Source organism: Hippocampus comes, unplaced genomic scaffold (genome assembly GCF_001891065.2).
Source record: "Hippocampus comes isolate QL1 unplaced genomic scaffold, H_comes_QL1_v1.1 scaffold96, whole genome shotgun sequence".
NCBI lineage: Eukaryota > Metazoa > Chordata > Actinopteri > Syngnathiformes > Syngnathidae > Hippocampus > Hippocampus comes.
Genome location: NW_017806074.1, coordinates 1,229,441 through 1,252,375, shown reverse-complemented (window position 1 = coordinate 1,252,375; position 22,935 = coordinate 1,229,441). Strand labels below are relative to the sequence as shown.

Here is a 22,935-nt window from a genome sequence, read left to right as displayed (position 1 = left end):
GGGAGGGTCTGCAAATGGCAGTGATTATAGGCACGGGTCTAATTTAATTTTGAAACATTTTTTCTGATACATTCACTCAACTAATGACATTATAAATCTTGTTTTTATTCATCCATCTATTTGCATGCACTGGAATGCTTGTTCTACTACGCTGAACATTTTTTAAAAACCACCAGAGTGCATTGCTACCCTCTGTCGGCTAGGGTGGTGAACTGCACTTGGAAAGCAACAGACACTGAAAGATCCCGTATTCCATCACAAGATTCAAAAGAAATCGTTAACGTTACGGACTGTTTGGAGGGACGCTAAATGTGCAAAATGCGCAAAAGGTAAGTTATAGTTTGATTTTTGAGTCTAGCTTTTCAAACGAGTTACACTGGAACACGCACGTATGTTTACGTCTCTCACGTATTTTACGTCCCCGAATCACAGCGTAGCGTTTCACACGTGTGGCTTCGTCTTCTCATCTACGGTGGGTAGGCTGTAATAATGTGGTCTTATTAACAAGGAATTTGCATGTTAAAAGGAGTTCTTATTGACATGATGTAAATAACAACTACTTTGACCGTTACAAGCAAGTGTTGAACGGCTAAAGCTAGCTTACAGTGAGCACCAACATGCTTCGCGGCAGCAACACACAGGGCGTCCACTCGCAAACGCACAAAAACATGTAGACGCATAAGTCTTCGCCACTTAAGACATTATATTACATTTAAAAATATATATTTCACCTGATTCACAGTCATGCTGCCACCACTCGTCACCCAAGTCGTCCCCCATTTTGCCGATTTACGCTTTTGGGCAGTTTATCCAATCAAATGAACCGCTGCGCGAGCAAGCTGGGGTGCGTTCATGAGCAGCACGTTAAAAAAGTTTTGATGTGGTTAAGAACTTTAAGAACACACCAACCGCAGCGAGCAACAACTCGATTCATACTCATAATTAAAACACTAAGTCGCCTCCTATTTTCAAACAGGCAGCTAAAAAAAAAACGCTGAAATTGGCCGTCAGAAGTGTGTTCACAAGTAGTGCGTTGCAAAGACAAATTACGTGGTCTTAAACGAGAACGACATACTACAACAAGATATTTCAGTTTTTTTAATTTACATAAAAGCATCTGTAATAGGTCGGTGACGACTCCGAGGCATCATTTTATTGACAATATTAGTGTTTAACTGTCGTAATATTCTTATTTTTTTAATCTGTAATTGATTTTTTTAATGCATTTTGGGGTTAAAATAGGAAGACAAGAATCACCCGTATGTGCAAATATTTTTGACACTTTATCCTCTGGTTGATTTTGGGACATTTTCCAACTTTGAGATGAGAAGAGGATGCTGAGGACATATTTGGAACAGTGCCCATTTGCTGCAGCTGTAGAGCATAGCAGGGACAGATCCTCCTAGAGTAATTACAACATGCATGCATTTGGTGTTTAAATTAAACGTTTTTTTGTTTTTGGGTTTTGTTTTTCTTTTTTGCTACGGATGCGAGTTTATTAAATCACCCTCTGCCCCCCTCGGAAAAAACAAATAAACAAAAAAAAAAACAAATTCTGATAATATATTCAGAAACGCTATGATGTGTGTTAACTATGCAAATTGTCAAGATAAAAACTCATCAAGAACAAAGTAAGGATAAAATCTGCAAAAATTAACTGAACAAACCGAATGTGTGAGTACAATGAACGGCATTATTTCTGGCAGCAGGAGGCGACGCCACAAGTCAAACTTGGTCCTGAGCTGAACTAGATGTCTGAGTGCAGGGGTTCTTAACCTTTTTGATCTTGGGGCCCAACTTTTACTCAACAAATTTTATTATGTTTGTATTCAATAAATAAATCAAATCCACTTAATGTTTCGAAATGTAAAACGAAATCAAATAATAACCTTGTATAAAGCGATCATCAAAAAAATATTTTATTGATGTGTAAACCTTGACACTCAGCAAGAGGCCAAACAGGCAAACCACTCCTGAAATAAATTATGCTTAGAGGGTCAGGTCAAGTTAATCACCACAAAAATAAATAATTTGATTTTACCTCAGCAAAAATGATGGAAAATGTTTGATTAGCTTAGATTTCTATTATTATTTTTTTTTTTTGGGGGGGGGGTCCTTGTTTTTCGCTGTTAGGTTTCTTCTTCAACCTAATGTGCACAGGTAAATAACTGACTGGTGCTTTATTACCACCTAGTGGCGGAAAGCAAAATTGCAACTGAACATCTAAACAGCAACAGCTCTGATGTACTGAATAGTTAACATACGCTATCCAGACGCCCGGTACTGCTTTTACCGCTACTTGATCACATTTCCTGTGGTCATTACATTTTTTTGACTCTCTGTGGTTCTAGATCAAACACAAAAATCCATAGAATAAGCAAAACGCCTGTGGCGTTTGTTCTTTAGATGCTCACTGAGCTGAAGACACACGAGATTTGGTTTGGGGGTTTACGATCTCTTTCATTGTCTGCCTCTTCTGTCAGAGTGGGCCGCACCAGATAAGTAAGATAACAATGCTGTATACAATCTGATTCGATAAGAGGTTATTAATCCCTGGCAAGAAATTTTAGCCGTAATAGAGTAGCAATAATCTTGTTTCCGCTAACAACAGGAACAAAAAATACACAGCATGGCTGCCAATGATGTGTATTAAACGTACCTACTTAGTGTGTGTGTGTGTGTGTGTGTGTGTGTGTGTGTGTGTGTGTGTTTGGGGGGTCGGGGGGGGGCTGTTAGAATACAAATGGTTCTTAAAGGCCGACAGATGTTTGGTTGCGCCTTAAATTGCACACTGCAGTATCACATTTAATGTGTTTATTTTCTTGTAAGCAGCTGTTGCTCCTCGCTCCCATCACAAAGAAGTATTTTTAGACGACAGAGTGGTTTTTGTGTTGTAAAAAAAAAAACGACGACAATGAAAGCGAGAAAGAGCAGAATCCATTTGAAAAGCTCCCCAAATTTGAATTCACGCCGCAGGCCATACTAAATTTATGAGGAAATATCATGGCTTATTATAGCAGCAGTGAGTGCTTATTTACTCACCTACAGATAGGGAGAGGAGTATAAACTATTAGTGGCTTATTATGACAAACATTAAGTGACTGAGACCTGAGTTAGGAAACAAAATAAAAAGGCCTATTATGTAGAACGGCAATAAAATGGCAAGAATTGAGGCTTACTGAACAGGCCGAATAGGTAATTGAACGCGTCATAAACACAACATTGTGAAAGGACCATGTTAGAGTAATCCGAACGCTAAGAGTCGTTAAAGATGCCCGACGTGCAAAACTGAAGATCATCTTTAAAATTGTGCTGTACTTTTGTCTACCATCTTTTAAATCTGCCAATTGATAGACTTGATGGATATCTGGACCGACACTCTGCACCAAGGCCGCAACTTTCAGTGGCAGCCCAAAAATGTTCAATCGCTCTCCTGCAAAGTGAATGAAAAGGAAGCTAGCCCACTCTCGTTCGCAGCGGCTCAGTTAACTCGATAATGTTTGCGTTGGAACCAGAATGTCTCTGACCTGTTCGTATTCCTGTCAGAAAAAAAGGACAGGTCTATTTAAGGGAGGTTTTTATTTGTTGAAAGGAGATTACGCAGCTAGCGACTAATTGGGGCATCTCATAGAGTCAATGGAAGTATTAAGACTCGCTAAAAGAATCTGAGATTGGTCTCAACAGTAATGTCTCTCATGTCCAGCTATGAATAATGATTACTTAACTCCTCATTTTTTTCGGACTGGGTGAAAGGACCCTCACCCCACACTTGAATTTATCTTTAAGGCTGTGGCCACTCAGTTGGTGCAGCTCTTTTGGTTAGCAACATTTTTTTTTTTTCCGATGTCAAAAAGAAAGCGGTCTTTGTGTGGGATGCCTTTATTTGACTTCAGTGGATTATACATCCAGCAACTAATTTGATCATGGCACATATTGAAGGGAAGGACAGTATGAATGGGAATATAGTCGCTCTATTGTAAGTATTTTGAATATAGATCATCTTCTCGACACTTGGTGATTTGAGGTACTACGGTACATGGGTTGAATGTTGCACAAGCTTTTGATGTTTCACTTTAAGAGTTTTTGGAATTCCATGGCAGGTTGCATCATTTGCTCACATGGCCCATCGTTTGCCACAATTGGACAGCGGTAACTGAGCCCCTCCATTGCATGACAATAAGCTTTCAAATTCTTTTTTTTTTTTTTTTTTTTTTTTTTTTGTGCCTTCAGTTAGTGAAGAGCACACATTAAAGTAGAGGTGCACTGACATTAACAAGCGTTTCCCCAAAGAGATTATTTTTGTGCCTAATTAAATAATAATTGCTTTTTATAGTCTAAATTATGTATTGGGAAGACTATAACTTGCCTCGGTGCACGGTGACCCTGTCTTAAAAATAAGACAAACTCCATCCATAATTTGATGATAAAATAACATTAAAATCAGCAGCAGAAGTTTACAACAATAGTCTTTAAAAGGCAAGAAAAAAAAAAGAGATAAATTGTAGCTGTCATGTTGGCTTGCCACAACAAGAGCAGATGGGTGGGCGAACTCGCCGGCGCATTGGAATAAACAGGAAGTGACCTTGAGCTTTTCAAAACTTCACCCCACATAACGTCCTGCGTCTCCGCAACTTAACTGTATTCATGAGCATCTGGCCCGGCCTGACCTGCACGGAGATTCGCTGCATTTCAAACACTTGGCAAATATTCGCTTCTTCTTTGCGCCTTCTGTAGCTGCAGATTTGTTTTTTGTTTTGTTTTTTCCTCTCTCACGGGCTGACATTGATTTGAGCTTCAAGTACATAAAGCAACATTACGGCCATTGATTTAAATATGTCACAAATGGAGAGAGATGTCTTCAGTCTCGCGACAGTATCAGCTCAAATACATTCATTAGACACAACAGCAGGGCTAAAATGTAATAATATCCAATGGAAGATGTATATACAGGATTTTGCAGAAGGCACGATGCACTTTACGTATCACTCAGGTGGACATGAGGTACCAAAAAATGGTCCGGTCAGCCCAGGCAGGGCTCGACATGGCGTACCAAACCACCAGCTTTGGAGGGTCTCGTTCTTACTCAAGAATTTCTGCTGGATTTGAACATTTGCACAAGCGACAGCTGAGAGAGATGAAATACGAACCACAAGTTTTCCAAGAGCAGAGGTTTGTTTTGGTAATGGTGGAGGAGTGATTCCCACATTTCCGCATGAGCATTCTTAATCTGCTTGACGCCTTAGAAAAACCTGCAAATCGTACCAGCATGAAGCTTTCTCACTCTCTGAAGCATCCGCTAAATGGAGCTTTTGTTTGATGCAGAGTTCCAGTGCAGTCCTCCGGATAGACTTTCCTCGGCTTTGTGTGAACGCCTGGGCCGGGAATTCGATGTCTTCATCAGGCTCACAAAAACTTCAAAGCCTCAGCTGTTAAATGTTGATGACCTCACCTTTGTGATACCTGAAATGAAACAGGGCACACACACACACACACACACACACACACACACACACACACACACACACACACACACACACACACACACACACACACACACACACACACAAAAAGAAGTATCACAGAATGGATATTTTTGGGACACCTTGTAGATATTTGTGTCAAACCAGACTATACATTGTCAAGTCACTGTGACCGTGTCATACAATTACAACCATTTTATTCAAAATAGAAATGTCTATTTGCCCATGGACTATTTGGGGAGTCTATTCGGGCATGGCCTGCTTTTGTGGAAGTCCAGTGCAATTCATATTTTGTACTTAATACTTAAGGGCGGCCTGGTGGTCCAGTGGTTAGCTCATCGACCTCACAGTGCAGAGGTACTGGGTTCAATACTGGGTTCAATTCCAGCTCCGGCCTCCCTGTATGGAGTTTGCATGTTCTCCCTGTGCCTGCGTGGGTTTTCTCCGGGTCTTCCGGTTTCCTCCCACATTCCAAAAACATGCATGGCAGGCTGATTGAACACTCCAAATTGTCCCTCGGTGTGATTGTGAGCGCGGATGGTTGTTCATCTCTGTGTGCCCTGCGATCGGCTAGCAACCAGTTCAGGGTGTCCCCTGCCTACTGCCCGAAGACAGCTGGGATAGGCTGCAGCACGCCCGCGACCCTTGTGAGGATAAAGCGGATGGATGGATGTGCATGTACAAACAAAGCTCCTGATTGGAAAAAAAAGAAAATCATGAATAAAACAACCCACTATGAGAGCGCCTGGTACTCTCTGTAGTTTAATAAATAAACAGCCACTATATAAATGAGTAAACGGGGGATTGTAATTACAACCATTGTAAAAGTATGGCATATCGGTGTGCATCCAGATGAGCAGTTATACAAGGTTCTGTGTACATGCTGGGGGGAGGGGGGGTGGCGTGGCGGGTAGAGGTAAGCTCTGAGGCATTTCAGGGCAGGCATTGTTACGGCGTAGGTCCCACTTAATGTCAACCCCGCCAACTGTCGAGACACATGGGTCAGGCTCCACCTGATGGACGCTTTAAGGCCACGCTGCAAAGTGCTGGGAATGCGCATTGACAGTGTAGAGGTTAGAGCCCTGTGTCTAAATGGGGGTCCTCAAATGATTTGCTGGCGCTTCAAAACAGCCTCGGGTCACGCAAAGTTACCTGAGACAGAAGCTGCATCTCAATTTGGGACGGTGACCCTGAGAGAAGAAGAGTTTACAGCTGCTCTTTATTTCTTTATTTTTTTTCTTCCACACTCAACTTCCTGCTGATGCAGGCATCTTCTCGCTGAGAAAACAGCTTAACTGGCTTTAAAAGCAATGCATTTGGAATAACTTCGGATAATGGGAGCGGGTTGGAATAATATAAGGGGTAACTATTTGAATACAAATCAGTTCTAGACAACATCAATACGTCGTGATTCAGTCACGTGATAACAAAAAGATGATTTATCAGACTGACATTTAGCGATAGGCGCAGTACTTGATTGATTGGTCAACTTGTTCAACACCAAGCTTAGCTCTGCAGGGTCTATCTCAACCCAAACAGTTACAGTATGTCCAAGGACTTTTGTCCACGTAGAGTTGCCCAAGGACATCAAAGTATTTTAAAAGTAAACTATGGAGTTGTTTTCTAGCTCATCTGTTGCCTGGCAACAGACGGAAAACGCAGATCCGAGGGTTCATGGCATCTTCTCTTGTTGAATCGATACTTCTCAATCATACATGAGTTATTAATTTATATTTTAAGACTCAAGCCACGTGAGAGCTTGTCGAGGGATACGTGGGATGTCATGTGACATCATGTGCCCCCTGTTCATACACACTGAAAAAAAATGGTGTGTTGAATTTACTCAACTTTATTTCATCAAGCGGTTGCATGAAATAAAATCACCTGAATCCAGATACGTTTTTTAAATTTTTTTATTTTAAGGAGACTATCCACTTTAAAAAAAAATATCTAAATCTAGATGATTCTACGACAAAATCAAATTGTATTGTATTCATGAGCGTAACTAAATAAACGAACCAGCCAACCAACTAACTGACTGACTGATTAACCAAAATTATCATCTAGAAGCGAGAACAAACTCTGTACAATTAATATCTAGTTGGTGCATTTCAATTCCAACCTATCGCCAGGAATAATTCTACAAACGTAACGACAGTAACTGCAATTAATAGCGCAGGCCGAGACCTACCGACAGCCAATATTTCACCAATCAACCAGTTGTAAACTTCTGAACTTAACTGTGAAGCGCTTTGTTACAGCTGCAGCTGTTGTGAAAGCGTGACATAAATAACTATGTATTGTATCGTAGCTCACGAACAAACAACAATTAATATCAAATAATGCAAAATACAGTATATTCAAACTACTTGCCAAGACATCCAGAGTGCCAGACATACTTCAGTGTCAGTTATTTGCTGTATTGTATCTTAATGGTTGTGAAAGATCTTAAATCTTAAATGTAGTCTTTCATTTTTTGTTTTGTTTTTTCCAAGTCCTCAGCTTAAGTCGGCGTCTGTTGCGAGTGCTCATGAGATCCGTCTGAATTTTACCGAACTGAAGTTAGGGTGTGTGTAGTGTAAAGGCCTCAAAGGTCGGCACCCATTGATTGCTGCTCAGCGGTTGGCATTTTCACCAATCACATTTTCGTGTTCCGAACCGCCAACGCTGTGTTCTCGATTGTTACGCCAGGTGAATTTATGCAGAACAAATGGATGACATGATGTTACTTTGCAGGAGGCGAGACGGACATCACGATAGATTATGTGAGATTCTGCAATTGATCCTAGCATCTTGAAATATTGGAGACAACGCTGTGGATTTACTCTGAACAGTTTGCTGAAGTGAGCTCAGGCTTACATGCTATGGCACGACGCCTCTGGGCAACATGATTCTATTTTGTCTTCCATCTTGTAAACAAGTGTTCAGTACATTCTGAGAGATATTCTACCATGCCATTTAAAATCAAGTTTAAAAGAATATTAAACGATGAATTTATTCATGGTTAATATTCATATCGCTGACGTTGAGCCGGAACCTCACATTTTGGTAAATGTCATATTTGATCATAAGTCGACATTAATGGTCAATCCACATGTGTAGGTGTTGTTTTGACTAATTATTGATCAGTCGAAGAAAATGACTTGCTCTCTTTAACGATGCTATGTTTTTGGGGGGCTCCTGAAAACTGATGATTTTTTTTGAAGGCACAAGGATTTCCACCCAACACTTTGCTAGGTATATCTTAACACTATTTTGCCCTGTTGTGTTGTTCAAGAAGGAGCCCAAAATATTGGAAACGGCCCTCAATATAATTGTGTGCAATTCACATGCATTCATACACCTTGACGAAAATAAAACAGACTCCTCCAAATACAAAAATTAAGTTACTGCATATTTGAACAGCAACAACAACAACAACTAAACGCCTGGCGCATAGTCCTACCTGCAGTTGAGAAAATAAATGCACCCCTTGGGCACTATTTGAGGTAATATGGTACTTATTTGTGCGTCAGTGTGCACCAAGGTGGGATGAACAGTACTTAATCAACAATAAACACATTGCTAAAATACTACTACACTTCCTTTCTGACACTTTAAATAAAAATTAAGTACGATCTAACTTCAGGATCTGAAGGCCAAAGTTTTGATAGAGTATTCTTTTGGAACCCATGAGGTGTACCTAATGAAGTGTCTGGCGCATGTATTGCCGAGTTTGGCCTTTTCCTCATTGATTTCAGTCACGGTTATTTTTAAAAATGTGACTCTGGCCGCTGTGCCCTTTCATGTTGCCTCGCGATTCCCTAAATACGAATCATTGCAGTCTGTCTTTCTTTCCAGAGTTGGAGTCTCAAAGGGCATCCGGCAGTTAAGCAGCCTGTTGATTATCAACACTATAGTTGTTGTAAAGCCGTTACAGGCATAATCATCTATTCATCTTCCTCCGGCATTAGCATATCAATGCAGAGCGTCTTTGTTTGATAACTTTCCCCATCAGTTGGTGCCGTGGCCGTGTGATATCTGCGTGCCTGCGCAGCATATCTGCGGTGATGTACAGCTGCAAATGTGTTGTGGTTCAAAATGATTTATTCCCCTCCCCCCATCCCCACCCGAGGTCGCAGCGCGGCTTAACAGCCATGCTCCCGTAGCTTTGATAACGCCAGATAAACACAGCCCAGACAATTGTAATCTTCAATGTGAGTTGGGCATATTTCACCCAAAGTAGCCCGTGATCACCTAAAAAAAATTTGGAAATCTGTTACTTTGTATATTAAGTGGGTCATGTACAGCCTCAGCAAGAGCATTTGATTTGGTCCTAAAACAAATGAAACAGAGGAAGCAAGAAATGATCAAAAATGAGAAACAGCAGAGTTGCTAAAATAGTCGCTGTGCCTAAATTAGTGCCAAGTGGAACATTATTTAAAACAAAAAAAAAAGAGAAAGAAAAAGAAAGCGTCCTTTTTTCCTGTCTGTTCATAAAAAAAAAAAAAAAGGACTCAGTCGAATAACCTCAGTTCATAGATGGCGTTTTTTTTTTTTTTTTACATGATGTCAAACAATTCATAGACCTTTACACGCTGACATTAAAGTAACTGCTGAACTCAGTGGCTAACCAAAACAACAGCACCTAAACGTGTGACAAATTGAGATTCAATCAAGGATCATGGAAGTTGACACAGATGATTTGCTTTCGCGGGCCACATAAAATGACGTGGCGGGCCGGATCTGGCCTCCGAGCCTTGACTTTGTCACGTGTGACTTATGGCGTGTTATAAATGCCACAAAGTTTTAAAGATGATCTGCAATTATGTGGACGGTACGTTAGCCTTCCAGCGGACCTAATCTAAATGCATTATATACAAATTAAAAAAAAAACATCTGAAACATTCATTGATCTGCAACCAATGACATCCAATAGATAGCTGTTTGGCCATTAATATTCTAAATAGCTGTCCATGAAATAAATGCCGTTCCCGTCTCCAAATACAATCATTTCAAAGGAGGACATCTTTTTCTATCTCTTTAATGACCAATAATGATAAAAGATGCGCTCGCTAATCCTCTTAGGGTTGCCTCTTTACTCACTGAGTGCACTGAGACATCATTGGGGGAATGATAAGATGGCAGCAGAATGAGGAGCATGCAGATAAAGAGGAGAGAGATTGAGTTTGACTTGGAGCAAAGCAGCAAGAGGCTGAAAAAAAAAATCACCATGTCCCGGAGGTCATGAATAAAAGACCAAAAAGGGAATAATTTGGAGCATTAAAAAAAAAAAAAAAAATCGGGTACAGAATGTAACATTTTGGATGTGAACAAGATGGGAAGCGAGAGTCTGATTTTTGTATTTTCCACAGCTCTCATTACACATGCTGTTATCGCCTGTATGACTTTTTAAAATTGGGTTAATATAATGTAGAAGCAAGCCAAGGTTGAACTCTCACCAATTTCAAATAAAAAATAATGCAACATATTTGCGCTTTATATTAGCGTGTGACTGTTTCTGTAATCGTTTGCTTGGCAGAGTTCATGGGGCTCACTCGTCACCGCTCTAAAGGGCTAGAACCAATTAGCATACAAAAGCCACGCCCACTTGGCGACAATAATGAGGAAGTCAAACAGTCACTCTAAAGACATGATACGTTAATTTCATATCACAACCACTCCTTTGTATTAAATATATAAAATAGGTTAAGAAATGGTCCAGTGATTAGCGCGTCGACCTCACAGTGCAGAGGTCGTGGGTTCGATCCTGGCTCCGGCCTTCCTGTGTGGAGTTTACATACTGGGCCTGCGTGGGTTTTCCCCCCCCGGTACTCCGGTTTCCTCCAACATTCCAAAAACATGCATGGCAGGCTGATTGAAAACTCTAAATTGCGAGTGTGAGCGCGGATGGTTGTTCGTCTCTGTGTGCCCTGCGATTGGCTGGCAACCAGTTCAGGGTGTCCCCCGTCTACTGCCTGAAGACAGCTGGGACAGGCTCCAGCACCCCCCGCGATCCTTGTGAGGATAAAGTGGATCGGAAAATGGATGGATGGATGGAGGTTAAGAAATGAAAAAAAAACCCCCGCATATCATCTGATGACATCGCCACCGGGAATTTGCATGCTACAAATGAGCAATTAGCTTCACGGTAGCCCCCTTTCTAATTTTGCTCCCTCATGCGTTGTTTTCCTGAGACACTCGGTTTTAGCGGCACTTCAAAACTGTCTGTCATCCGCCTGCTAATTGGCCCACGCGGTTGTTGTTGATGTCGAACAAACGCCCCGTGCCTTCTTACTTGCCCGTTGCACTCTAAGCGAATGATTTGCTGAGGTAATACAGAATCCCTTTTAACAACCGTAAACCATTTTCAGATCTCGGTGATGGTATGGACATTTGTTTATGTGTGTGTTTTAAAGATGTTTCTCCCAGGGAAGATTTGTCTTGTAACCGCTTGAGCAGGCTTTGCTTATTAGCATTTTACAATCAGCAGCGAGCAGCTGTTTGCATTGATAACAAATGGACGGTAATTGCATCAAGATCTGCGCAGCTAAACCACGACGACATCCGCGGAATCATGTCGTCAGTTTTTTGTTTGTTTGTTTGGTTTTTTTACCTGCATGCTCCCTCTAACAGCGAGCTAGCTGGATACCATAATGTGTTTTGTGTCTTTATTTCCCCCAACTTAATCTCGGGGAAGTGTTCTCGCTCGCTCTAGCTGATGGGAAGAGAGTTTTTACAAGTGGCTACACAAAAGATTTTATTATTGGCTGCTCATTCTGCTGTCGGCGCTGATAAGAACGGGAAGGGAAAGCACGCCGCCAGCAGAATCGAGCGGGCAAATAAGTTCTACATCCACCCAGCGGAATCCAAATAATTGAGATTCAAGCTTCCCTCACCCTACAACAGTGGACCTTATACAACATTGTCACAATGGATCTTCCAATGTACATCCAGACATTGTATACGTTGGTTATTACTTGTGATGGCCTCTGGTGACAGACACATATACCTTTACCTGTAGATGTAATCAATATCGTTCAACATTGAGGAGGACCTTTTAAGACGTTTTTTTGGTAAAAATACTAATTCCAATCAATTGAAGTAACGAATCTCAGTTGCATTTACCCACACTTCCATTCTAATGCCCAATACGAGAAGAGAAAATTAATTTCTCACAAAATGCAAACAAATGTTGGAGTTCTGTATTTTTCGTTGTTGGCTTTTACTATGATTACTACTCAAAAGGCGGAGCTAAAGTGTTGCCAGGAGTGGCCAAGGCCACCATTTGTCACTCAGTGGCAATCCTCATCGAGGGGAAAATTTTGCCATCTGTGATTTTTTTTTTCTCTGCCATTTTCACATTGATGCAGTATTCTTAGACCCCTTGATACTCTGCCACAAGTTGTTGTTTTTATATTAGCCGCATCTCTAAAGAATAAATGTACAATTTATCTGAATTGAAACTGAAAAAGAATCCGGTTTTAAGTAAATCTAAATCAGTGCTGCTACACGCGTGCTGCCGAGAAGGCGCAACCATCAAGCACAGATTCATCTCCTTCGACGAATGTCGTGGCCCAAAACGCTAAAAACAGTCCACAACGGGACCACACGAAGGACAACAAACACCATATGACAAAACAAAACACAAAAAAACGACAACGGCTGCTAACTATGGCGCCATCTTTGTTCATTTTCTGGTAGAACACACCCAAGTAAAACGCACCATTTAAAATTGTGAAGAATTTCGATACTTTTGTGATATTATGCTTTTATACATGCTTTGAATGAATGAGCCATTGATTATCGTTCGCAAAATAGCATCGCCTTGTCTGTGACAATTGATACTCTGTTTGGCTGCTACGGTCGCGAGCAAATCAGTGCATGAGTCACGGCATTGTCTCGTAAATTAAGCTTGCTTAGATTTGTTCCTGCTTGATGATGTGCGTGATGGGAATTGTTCTGGATATGCGTGCATTTAACTGTATTTCATGAAACCCTGACTGTGGATGGTATCATATAGAATCGCGCACGCACACATGGACACCCCTCACTGAGGCGTTTTGTCACCTCACTAAATATTTTCTGGCAACGCCCCCTGTATTCACATTGCTACTTTTTGGTCCAAGGGGATTTACGTTAAATGTTAGGATTACAGTAGGTGGACAGGACTCTACCATTTGCAGGGACACATCCCATCTTTTCCAGCAGAGGGCGCTCAGTTCCTCTCGGTCTTGGGACTGTGCACAAGCTGGTGTCAACATAAATGTGTACGCATTGATTTTTAAGGTCAATTAGCCCACGTGTGGCATCTTCTTGAATTGCAGCATGGTCACTTGCGCAGATGAAGAGATTCGACTCAGTTTTGGAGGTCAGAGAAGGACAGGAAGCTCACGTCTGCGTACCGACTTGGCAGGGTGGATGCTGCCACAGTGGCACCAGTGTGGACTCTTTAAGCGGCATCTCTTTGCCTTCTCCTTACTCACACCTCCCTCTTTGTCTGGCCCAGTGCCCCCCCCCCCCTGCCTCCCCTCCATTATTTTGTCCGTCAGCCCCCGTGGCCCTCAGAGCATCTGCGCCCCCTCCGTGCTTACCATATGCCCCCCGTGCCTTTAGGCCAGAACCAATAACTTATTTATTCCCCCAAAACATGAATTATCAATTTTCTTATTTTCCATTTCTACTCTTGACCTGCTTCCGCATTTTCTCTCTCTCTCTCTCTCTCTCTCTCTCGCTCTCTCTTTTTTTTTGCATCACACAAATACACAGATGGCCTGTGAAGAACTATTCAACTGTGCACCCCCCCAAAAAACAGTCAAGCGTTTACTTTTAACATTTCAACATGTTTGTTCTGAAAGTATTTCAATTTGATTACCATATAAGTATCTTTGTCAGAACAAAAAAAGCACTTTTCACATTTTCGAGACTACCTGTCATAAAGAGGCCAGGCAGCGTCGGTGCTTTTATGCACATTCAAAGTTACTGAACTTTAGTTGCCATCAGTACTGAATCACGGAAACTTGTTTTTAATGTTCAGAAATGGAAAAAAAAAACGTTCTTAATTAAGAAATAGTACTTTGCTTTAATAGTTTGTTTCAGGGTTGCTTAGGGTAAAGCAGTTCATTTGAAAAAGCATGGATCACAATAATTCATTTAGCATCAAAAAGAGCTTCTCTATACGCTGGTGTGTTATTTAGCCATGACAGACACCTCACCATTATTTTGATAATCAGTGCTGTTCATTCTGGGCATCTGTGGCATAAAACGGATGAGCCTCGATTGCATTTAACAAGCACTGTACATACGTGACAAAAATCATAAAAGTTCACATCAAGGTAGCATTTTTCAAGTTGATGATTCCAGGATTTCAATATTGTTTACAGACAGACATGGCGTATCGTCTCTGTCCTGTGAAAAACACGTTTGTCTATTTTTTGTCATTTTTAACATTTTTATGTCAGTCAGCTGCCCGCATTTTGGACTGGTGTTCTGTTGTGACAACAGCGACTAGTTATTGTGACTAAATGAAATGAAAAGACAATCATTCATGTATTACTTGGAATCTGTAAGATGCCAATTAGCCATCAGTGATGACAAAATAATACTCGATGGCTCATCTTTTTCTCCTCCAGCTACCCTTGAGCTGGGTGAACGAAGGGGGTTGGGGGGGGGGGCTTCAAAGAGCCCAGGTAGGCGCTTTCAGCCACATGTGAGCTTTGACTGTCATATGCAAAGACAGACTGTCCCTTTAAAGAGCCAAAGACGAACTTCATGCAAAGAGACAAACGCAAGCCACGCCGACTTAACATCTCCGCACTGTCTCATGGGTTGTACCTTGCAAAGGCCAAGCTCTGCAATAAGCTTAACATGAGTGTAACAGTGTGAGTCACTTAAACGACAACACTTTTTTTAACAATTAAACAGTTGCCTGATGTCTTACCAACTTAACTTTTTTAACTGGTTCTATTAATTAGCACAAGTATGAAGCAAATTAAATTTTGAGGGGTCGGCCCTGTCTCTTTGGGGGCTGGTGAACTGCCGTTGGTGTCGTTGCTAGGGCGCCTCTTGGCCAGGTCCCCGCAAGGTGGGTGCACCGGCTCGCCCTTCCTCTTTTGGGATGGGTGAGGCCGAGTCCGCCTTTCCGTATTATGCTGGCACAAATCCCTACACGAGGGGCTCCGTTTGTACAAATGATGCGTTTGGGCAAAAACATGGCGAACGCACCTTTCCACCTTCAAGTTCAGATGTATCGAGAGTGAACTGACCGTGTTCCTGTTTTAAAACAAGTGTGTACGCCTGCAGCTTTTTTGTACATTTAAGCAAAAACTCAACCAAAAGGACTCATTAAATACCAAAACGTCACAAAATCGGGATCCTTGTTTTCTTGTTTCTAAAGTTCTTATTACCCTTCAGACATCTTCCAAACTGCCTTTTTCCTAGTTAAAACTTGAAGAACCGCTCCCTTGATCTAAAGTATACCACCCCTTGCATTATAGCGGATCCCCTTCCTAATACCCTTAAAATCGAAAGATAAATTTTGTGCTTTCCCTGTCCAATTCCACATTTTTGGTTGATTGACATTATGAGGAGCTGGAAATATTTGGTTCACTATTTTCCAAATGTTTCTGATAATTTATTCATCTGAAAATTTTGAGTTGTCCCCTCTCCTAAGAAAAGTATGGTTTTAAAAATATTCCAATTTTTCCAAAAACTCAACAAAACATTTTTGGGGGCGGGGGTGTTGAAAAACTAATTTAATCGTTATTTCCTTTTTTTTCTTTTCTCTAGTCTTTCTTGAGAATCCCTTCATCATTACAACTGTTCTTCAATATGAACCACAATATTACAATCCCCCTTGCATTACACAGAGTACCTTATGCCTTCCAAACACCAACCAGTTTAGCATCCAAAAGCCCAACCACCCACATATTATATCACAAAATTTTAAGGCCACGATAACACGCAGAGAGCCACGTTAGCATGGCAGAATCAGCGCGACACCAGCCTTTGTTGCCCTTATAATAGAGCGAATATGCTGCTCTTAATGGGGGGAAAAGAGCGGCCCTCTCCAAAGTGTGTTATCACATAGCCCCGAGTGATGCTGGAGGCTAGGGATGGCAAGGAGACAGGAGGGTACAATCTACGGGAAGGGAGGGAGGCTCCGCATCACGGATGAGCTTATTTCACAGTTCAAAGCGGAACGTGACCGCGAGGCGAGCGACGCCGGAATAAGTGGGCCGTCGGTAGGCTTGACAGTCGCTCTGCGGCCGGGCAGAGAGCAAAAGGGAGAACGACAGTGCCGTGCTTATCGGGGGCGACAAGAGGGAAAACCGCAATCAGTTGCTCGCCTTGCTGCGAGGATGGAAAGTGTTAGGAGAGGACGCGGGCGTATGGAGGCCTTCACGAGTGTTTCACAATGAGTGTACTGTATGTCCTCGTCCTTCTGTACTTGTAGGACAGTATTAAAAGTCGTCTTGTCACATGACTACTCAACACACAGCCATTATTTTCTTGGGAACTCTATGCCCAAAGCACGTTAGTTGGAAAATAATGGTGTTCACACAAAATATACTGTATTGACACTTGGGGCACAATTTGGACATTTTACTTAGCGGTGAACTCACTTTTGTTGCCGGATAGGTTGAGACATGATTTATTATTATTATTTTTTAAAAGGGCAGTAAATTTATATTATAACCAAGTAATATTTATTAACTTTTGTCCATAGAATATTTACAGTGCAAAAGTGAAGTGTGTCATCAACAGTAACTCATATCAACTAAAAATTAATTAAAAAGAATATTGTATTCATGTTTATTATGTCGTATGTGGTTGGTATGTCCCTTCCACACGATGGCAAGTGAGGAAGGGACTCAGATAAGTGTTGGAGTTGGGAAGGAGCAAAATGTGGTGCACTGTCATGGTTGGAGCTAACACAAACGTGTGCTAACACAATAGCTTAACAGGGGTGGGCACACACACACACACAACACAACAGGACCAAGTTGGAGCCAATACTCACGAATCGATGACAACATTGTTTTACTCAGCTGACAAATATACAATTAATTCAAGCAATCAGTTCACTGTTAGTTTTTTCAAATATTGTTTTTAATTGGAAAGGGGATCTTTTTGATCGTTGTTCATGCGAGGTTCGTTGGTAACCAACAGCCACAAAACCCCTCATTTTCTTCCAAATCCGCCGGCGAGTTTGCGCATTAAATAAGCTGTATTTAAATTATTTTCAATCAGATTGAGGTTCTAAGCGAAACATGACGGCAGAAAGAGCACCTGCCTCTTTTAATGCGATACTGCAGCTGTGCCTTTCGCTTTTTATTTTATTTATTTATTTTCCTTCTAAATAAATAGATGAATGAATACCTCCCCTCGCTCAAATTGATTAGAGCGTTTATTAAACGCGTCTCCCCCCCACATTGGTGAAAAGATGTAATTTCCCACACCTCTCCATGGCAGAACAACATAATTACACAGCAGAGTGATTAGTAAGTCGAATGAATGCAGCCACTCATTTATTTTTCCTTCAAGAACCAGAAACGTGTTTTAAATGCCGTGTGACAGATTAAGCTAATGGTTAACATGTGCCAAAAAGGCCAGGTAATCGGTAACAGCAAATGTGGAACGAGTGCTCTTTCAAGTGAATAAGAAATGTAAGCTATCACATCATGCAAACCGCTGTGAGTCAAAAGAATCTGTTGGCTGTATTGTAGAATCCAAAAGGGCTGAAGCAACACATTTGCTTCAGACTTTGGGCTGCTTGATTAGCCACTTGCCTACTTGCAACATCTTAGCTCCGCTTTCGTCATTCTAATGACAATTGCATTTTACGTTGGCCCCCACAGTGTAGGAAGGCGGGGTGTGCAGTGACTTGTTTGCATGAGTCCCCACGTAAAATTGATTTCAAAACTGATTTCAGCCAGAATGTGGCAAGTCATGTTAAGTGCACTGTAAAATCTATATCCTTTGTTTTTGACCAAATATCAGAGACCTTTTTCTGAAAATAACTTGGAACTGTTTAAATGATCACAAAGAGCAGTCTTCTTTCATCATTCAAAATGCTGTTTCCACCAATTTTGTCTAATTCAGGATGTGTAATATGTATTTATTTTTTTTTTTTTAATCGATGTGTCAGTAAAGAGCACTTTTCTGTGACCTCTGTCTGCTATCGAGAAACTTCGGAGACATTAAAAGATACAGTATCTACAATTTTTAAAAAAAGTAACCGTGGTGGCAGTGTGGAATATTAAACTTCAAATACATGCTTCTCCATCTGACATCTCAATTCTCCACTTGAAGGTTTGAGGAATGCATCGGGCTAGTCAACACTTCTAGCCAGTGGGCTTGAAAATGTAATTTGTCTTTTTCTTCTCAGCCTGACTACTGTGTTTCAAATCTAGAGAGAAAAAAAATCTGACTACAATCAGAGGTAAATCACAGCACATTGCTGGAATGTCACCGACGCGTGATTTGACTCTCTTTCGAAGTCGCGCGCAAGCCTGCGAAATTGCCTCGAAGGGATTTATTAACATGTTGGATGGTGTGTCATTGAGCGTGGATTTCATCATTCATTTGGAATACCGCAAGAAAGTTGACAATGGTGAGCAGGTGATGATGTTCATTATAAACTAAGATTAAAAGCAGAACTCTTGGATTTTGAGTGTCCTATATTATGAGAGTTCCGGATTAGTGTTATCATACATTAGCATTGTTTTTGTTGCTCTTGGGCCTTTGTGTGACTCTGTGACAGCAAATCTTCTGTTCTCTACAAAAATGTGTCAGAAAAAAAAAAAATCAGGCAAGTGCGACGCATTCATTTCATGGCAGTTTTGTTTCATTGTTTGTTTCGATCTTATCATGCCAAATGTAGGCAGACGAATTCTGTTGAACTTTGCGCAAGTATGGCGCAAATGAGAAAACAACCTGTATGTCTGTACGCATGAACCGGGAAGTAGCCTACAAGCTCGTAAACCGACAAACAAAATGAAGGACTGAACAACCTTTTTTTTTTCTTTTGTTAATTTTTTTTTTGAGTCACGTTGGTTGTGTTTTCCCCTTTCCAGATTGCAAATATTAAAACTATGGGGCTGTGTCATTCTGAACCTGTATTGAGAATATGCGGTGGGAACACTATTTCAACTGTAAATATGGAGATCTACACGCCAATTAAAAAAAACAAAACACTTCCCCATCACGGTAGTTTTAGGGAGCACATTAATGATCCTGATCAATTGAAACAGACGTGTGGGAGGAGCAAAACATCTGAATCATGCAGGATACCGGCTCTCGAGGACCGGCGTTTGACACCTGTGGTTTAGGCCAATTAAAAGCTCCAATATTATTGTGACGTATCATCCCTTGAAGTTTAACCGTTTCAGGGACAGCGGCTACTACAGTGGACTGCTTCTCATGTTATCAGCTTACAACTTATCATTATTGGTGCATGAAAACGTTAAGATCAGATTTGCTTTTGCGCATTATTTCTTCCGAATTATGATGAATAAACATGTCATTTCATTTTTTTTTTTTAAATTTGGTAAAAACAAAGCAAACAAAAAAAAAACCCAACTTCTATGGAATTCAGGGGTGCACAGGGTGGTTACGTTGAAATTAATTAAGAATTAATTAAGAATTATGAGGAGGACCTTTCTCAAAAGATGTCAAAGCCAAACTGATCTGACATTCAGATCTAAGTATTTGTATCAAGAATGAAATGACAAAAATGTTTTCCAATTTTTATGACAAAAGTGACAATTATTGTGGTTGTAAAGGCGGGCATCTTCACGTATTGGATCTTATTGCGGAGGCAAACCAAATAAAATGTCCAGTGTGTGTGTTTTCTTGGTGCCACGCTTTCTGAGGTCTGTTTTTTTTTTTTTTTTTTTTTTACTATCAGTAACAACTGCTGTATCTTTACACCACTGTCATCACTTTGCACTTGACTCTGCTGCTGACCAGGCAATTGTGAGGAGCCATTAACTCGCTAATGCAAATGAAGGAAATATGTTGTGTCACCCTTTGTGGGTCGCATTAAGCCCGTCAACTTTGACGTAGAATTAGTTTATTATCATAGAGCTCCAGAACATTTGTGAGCTAATATTGGAGCGTTGGTAAAGCAAATTGGAAGTCAGGAAAAAAAAAAAAACCTTTTGAATGTGACATTTGGCAGGCATGGCTATCGTGAGTAAAACTACAAAAAAAAAAAAAAAATAGTCTCACTAACCCATACCTGAAAAGACACAGGAAGCGTTCTGTTTTTGAAGCAGCCATTTAAGGATTTGGGGGGCCATTTCCAGCTGTCCTTAAAAAGCAGTCCTCACATTTTTCCTCTGATTTTTACCAAATTTGAACCACGAACACCCCATGAATCCGCAATGCTAAATTGCTAATAATTGGAGTATACGTCTCTCAAAATTAGCATGGCAGCTAATTTTGATTTTTATAAGAGTTAATAAATCTTTTTCAACAATATTGATGGCATTATTGAATTAGATTTTGTCTGGTTGTTTCAGTTTGATGACTTGCCCTAAAACACAAATCCCTAAATAAGGTGCCCCTTGCTGTTGGATATCGGTGTTATAACTCTCCTGACACGTTAATTTCCTCGTCCAAATTCACAGGATGGCTCCTCCGAAGGCCGCATTTTCGGCCGCATGACTTCATTTCCGGCGCGACTCGACCCCACGTGGTCTCTAAATTCACATGAATCCGGTCCAAATTCGCCACGGTCTATGCGGTCCACGGAGGCTACATGAGAAGGAGCCTTTGAATGGCGTGAAAGGACCCACGCTGCGAATTGTCTTTCTAGAATTTGGAAGCCACCTGCGGTCGAGTTGCGCCGGAAGCGATGTCATGCGCCAGAAAAATGTGGCCGAAAACGCTGCCTTCGGAGGATGCAGCCTGTGAATTTGGAAACCTCCTCTGTGTACTCACATCTAGGCCATGGTCTGGCTCACCTCCCAACTTCCACGCATATAAACATTGGGGGGAAAAAAAGCTGGCACATGTCTCTTCTCACAAATCAAACCTTCTCATTGTGTCCTCTCAGAAACTTCACAGATGTCTGCAGAGCCACTTTGCAGGATGGAAGCTACGTCCATTATATTCAGCCCGCTCTCGGCTGTCAAGTCGGCTGCATTTCTCTTTGTGCAAGACGACGACCGTGAGGGCGACGGGCAGAACAGCCGTCACCTCAATGTCTCCCTGGCTGATCATGAATGAGACACTCGTAAAGAGCCACCATCTCACCCACAAGTAGGCCAATCTCTGTTGCGCACACACACACACACACACACACACACACACACACACACACACACACACACACACACACACACACACACACAGGGAAAGTGCCACAACATGTTCATCCAACCAACTAAAGCCTCTATCCCTCTTTAGTTTTCATTTGTAAAACAATAAAAGTGATTTTTCTTTGTGTTTTGGTAAAAAAAAAAAAAAAATCTCTTGAAAGAAGTGCATGAAAAATAAATAATCTGTCCATTTCGAAGCCTTTATCTCCAGGCGTGTTGTAAAAAAAAAAAAAGACTAAAGAAAACAAAAAAAAAAGACAAGAATTTTATAGAGGTTATGAGCATCAGCAAACAATATAAAAAAGTGTTAATAGACATAACTGTGACTGCTGCCTCACATTGCAGTAAAAGGACAAGGAAACATGGCAGGGTTATTAGAATTGATTAACAATATTAGACCCTTCTACACACAAACGGTTCAATTATTTACTTTCAATTTAAATATCTCAGTGCTATCTGTTTTTTTGGGAGACTGAAACGAATTAATGGCATTTCCATTCATTTTAATGGGCAAAGGTGATTTGAGATTTAGGAGTGGCTTACGAGTTACGAGCCTACGTGAACTCGTACTGTATGTCAAGGCACCACAGTATGTGAATTCACAAATGCCGACCCGCATGGAAAGTGGCACAGACTGATGGTGAGATGAAAATAAGACCCGAGAGACTCCAATAAAATAAAGTAATGCTAAATGGGGGAGCATTCAACCATTGTGGGCGTCACTGATTAACGGCGCGTGCATTTCTGGGTTGCTTCGCCGGGCTATTTATCCGACATGTGCACTTGTACAAAAGCAGATATTGTTCGTGATGGAGACGGAGGGAGAACGAGGGCAATTTGGATCCTCATTAAATTTTCAAAAGTCCTGATGGTCCTCACAAAATTGAACCAACTGTTCCAAAGCAACCTTCATTTTATGCTACAGTAACTGCAAATTAGTTTCACAAAAGTGTTTTAATCACACACACTGCAGAGTTAATTTGCTGTGCGCTAATTTTCCACACTCCCCTCTTAGATGACCATCAGTTATAGAGCACGATGGCTTGACTGATCAGCGCCAATCTCTTATTCGGGCCGCATTCTTTTCCAGCTTTCCCGCGCACATGTTCCACTCTTACTGTACATTGTACTGGACTATAATAAAATAA

At 41.1% G+C, this 22,935-nt stretch overlaps 1 protein-coding gene and 1 long non-coding RNA gene across 3 annotated transcripts in view; one reads left to right on the top strand and one right to left on the bottom strand.

Annotated features, from left to right (window-relative positions):
- cmss1 (cms1 ribosomal small subunit homolog) overlaps positions 1-858 on the bottom strand; it is a 23,266-nt gene extending 22,408 nt beyond the window's left edge. Inside the window, exon 1 of the mRNA XM_019894436.1 lies at positions 732-858. Within this exon, the coding sequence (XP_019749995.1) occupies positions 732-780 (49 nt within the window). The 5' untranslated portion in view covers positions 781-858. The remainder of the gene's footprint in view (positions 1-731) is intronic.
- Positions 91-22,935, top strand: LOC109530599 (uncharacterized). Of its 2 annotated transcripts, none has more exons than XR_002171033.1 (3): positions 91-472; positions 21,534-21,728; positions 22,803-22,935. It is a non-coding gene; the product is annotated as an uncharacterized LOC109530599 (long non-coding RNA). The 2 variants fall into 2 exon arrangements; XR_002171032.1 differs by having other exon boundaries at positions 21,523-21,728.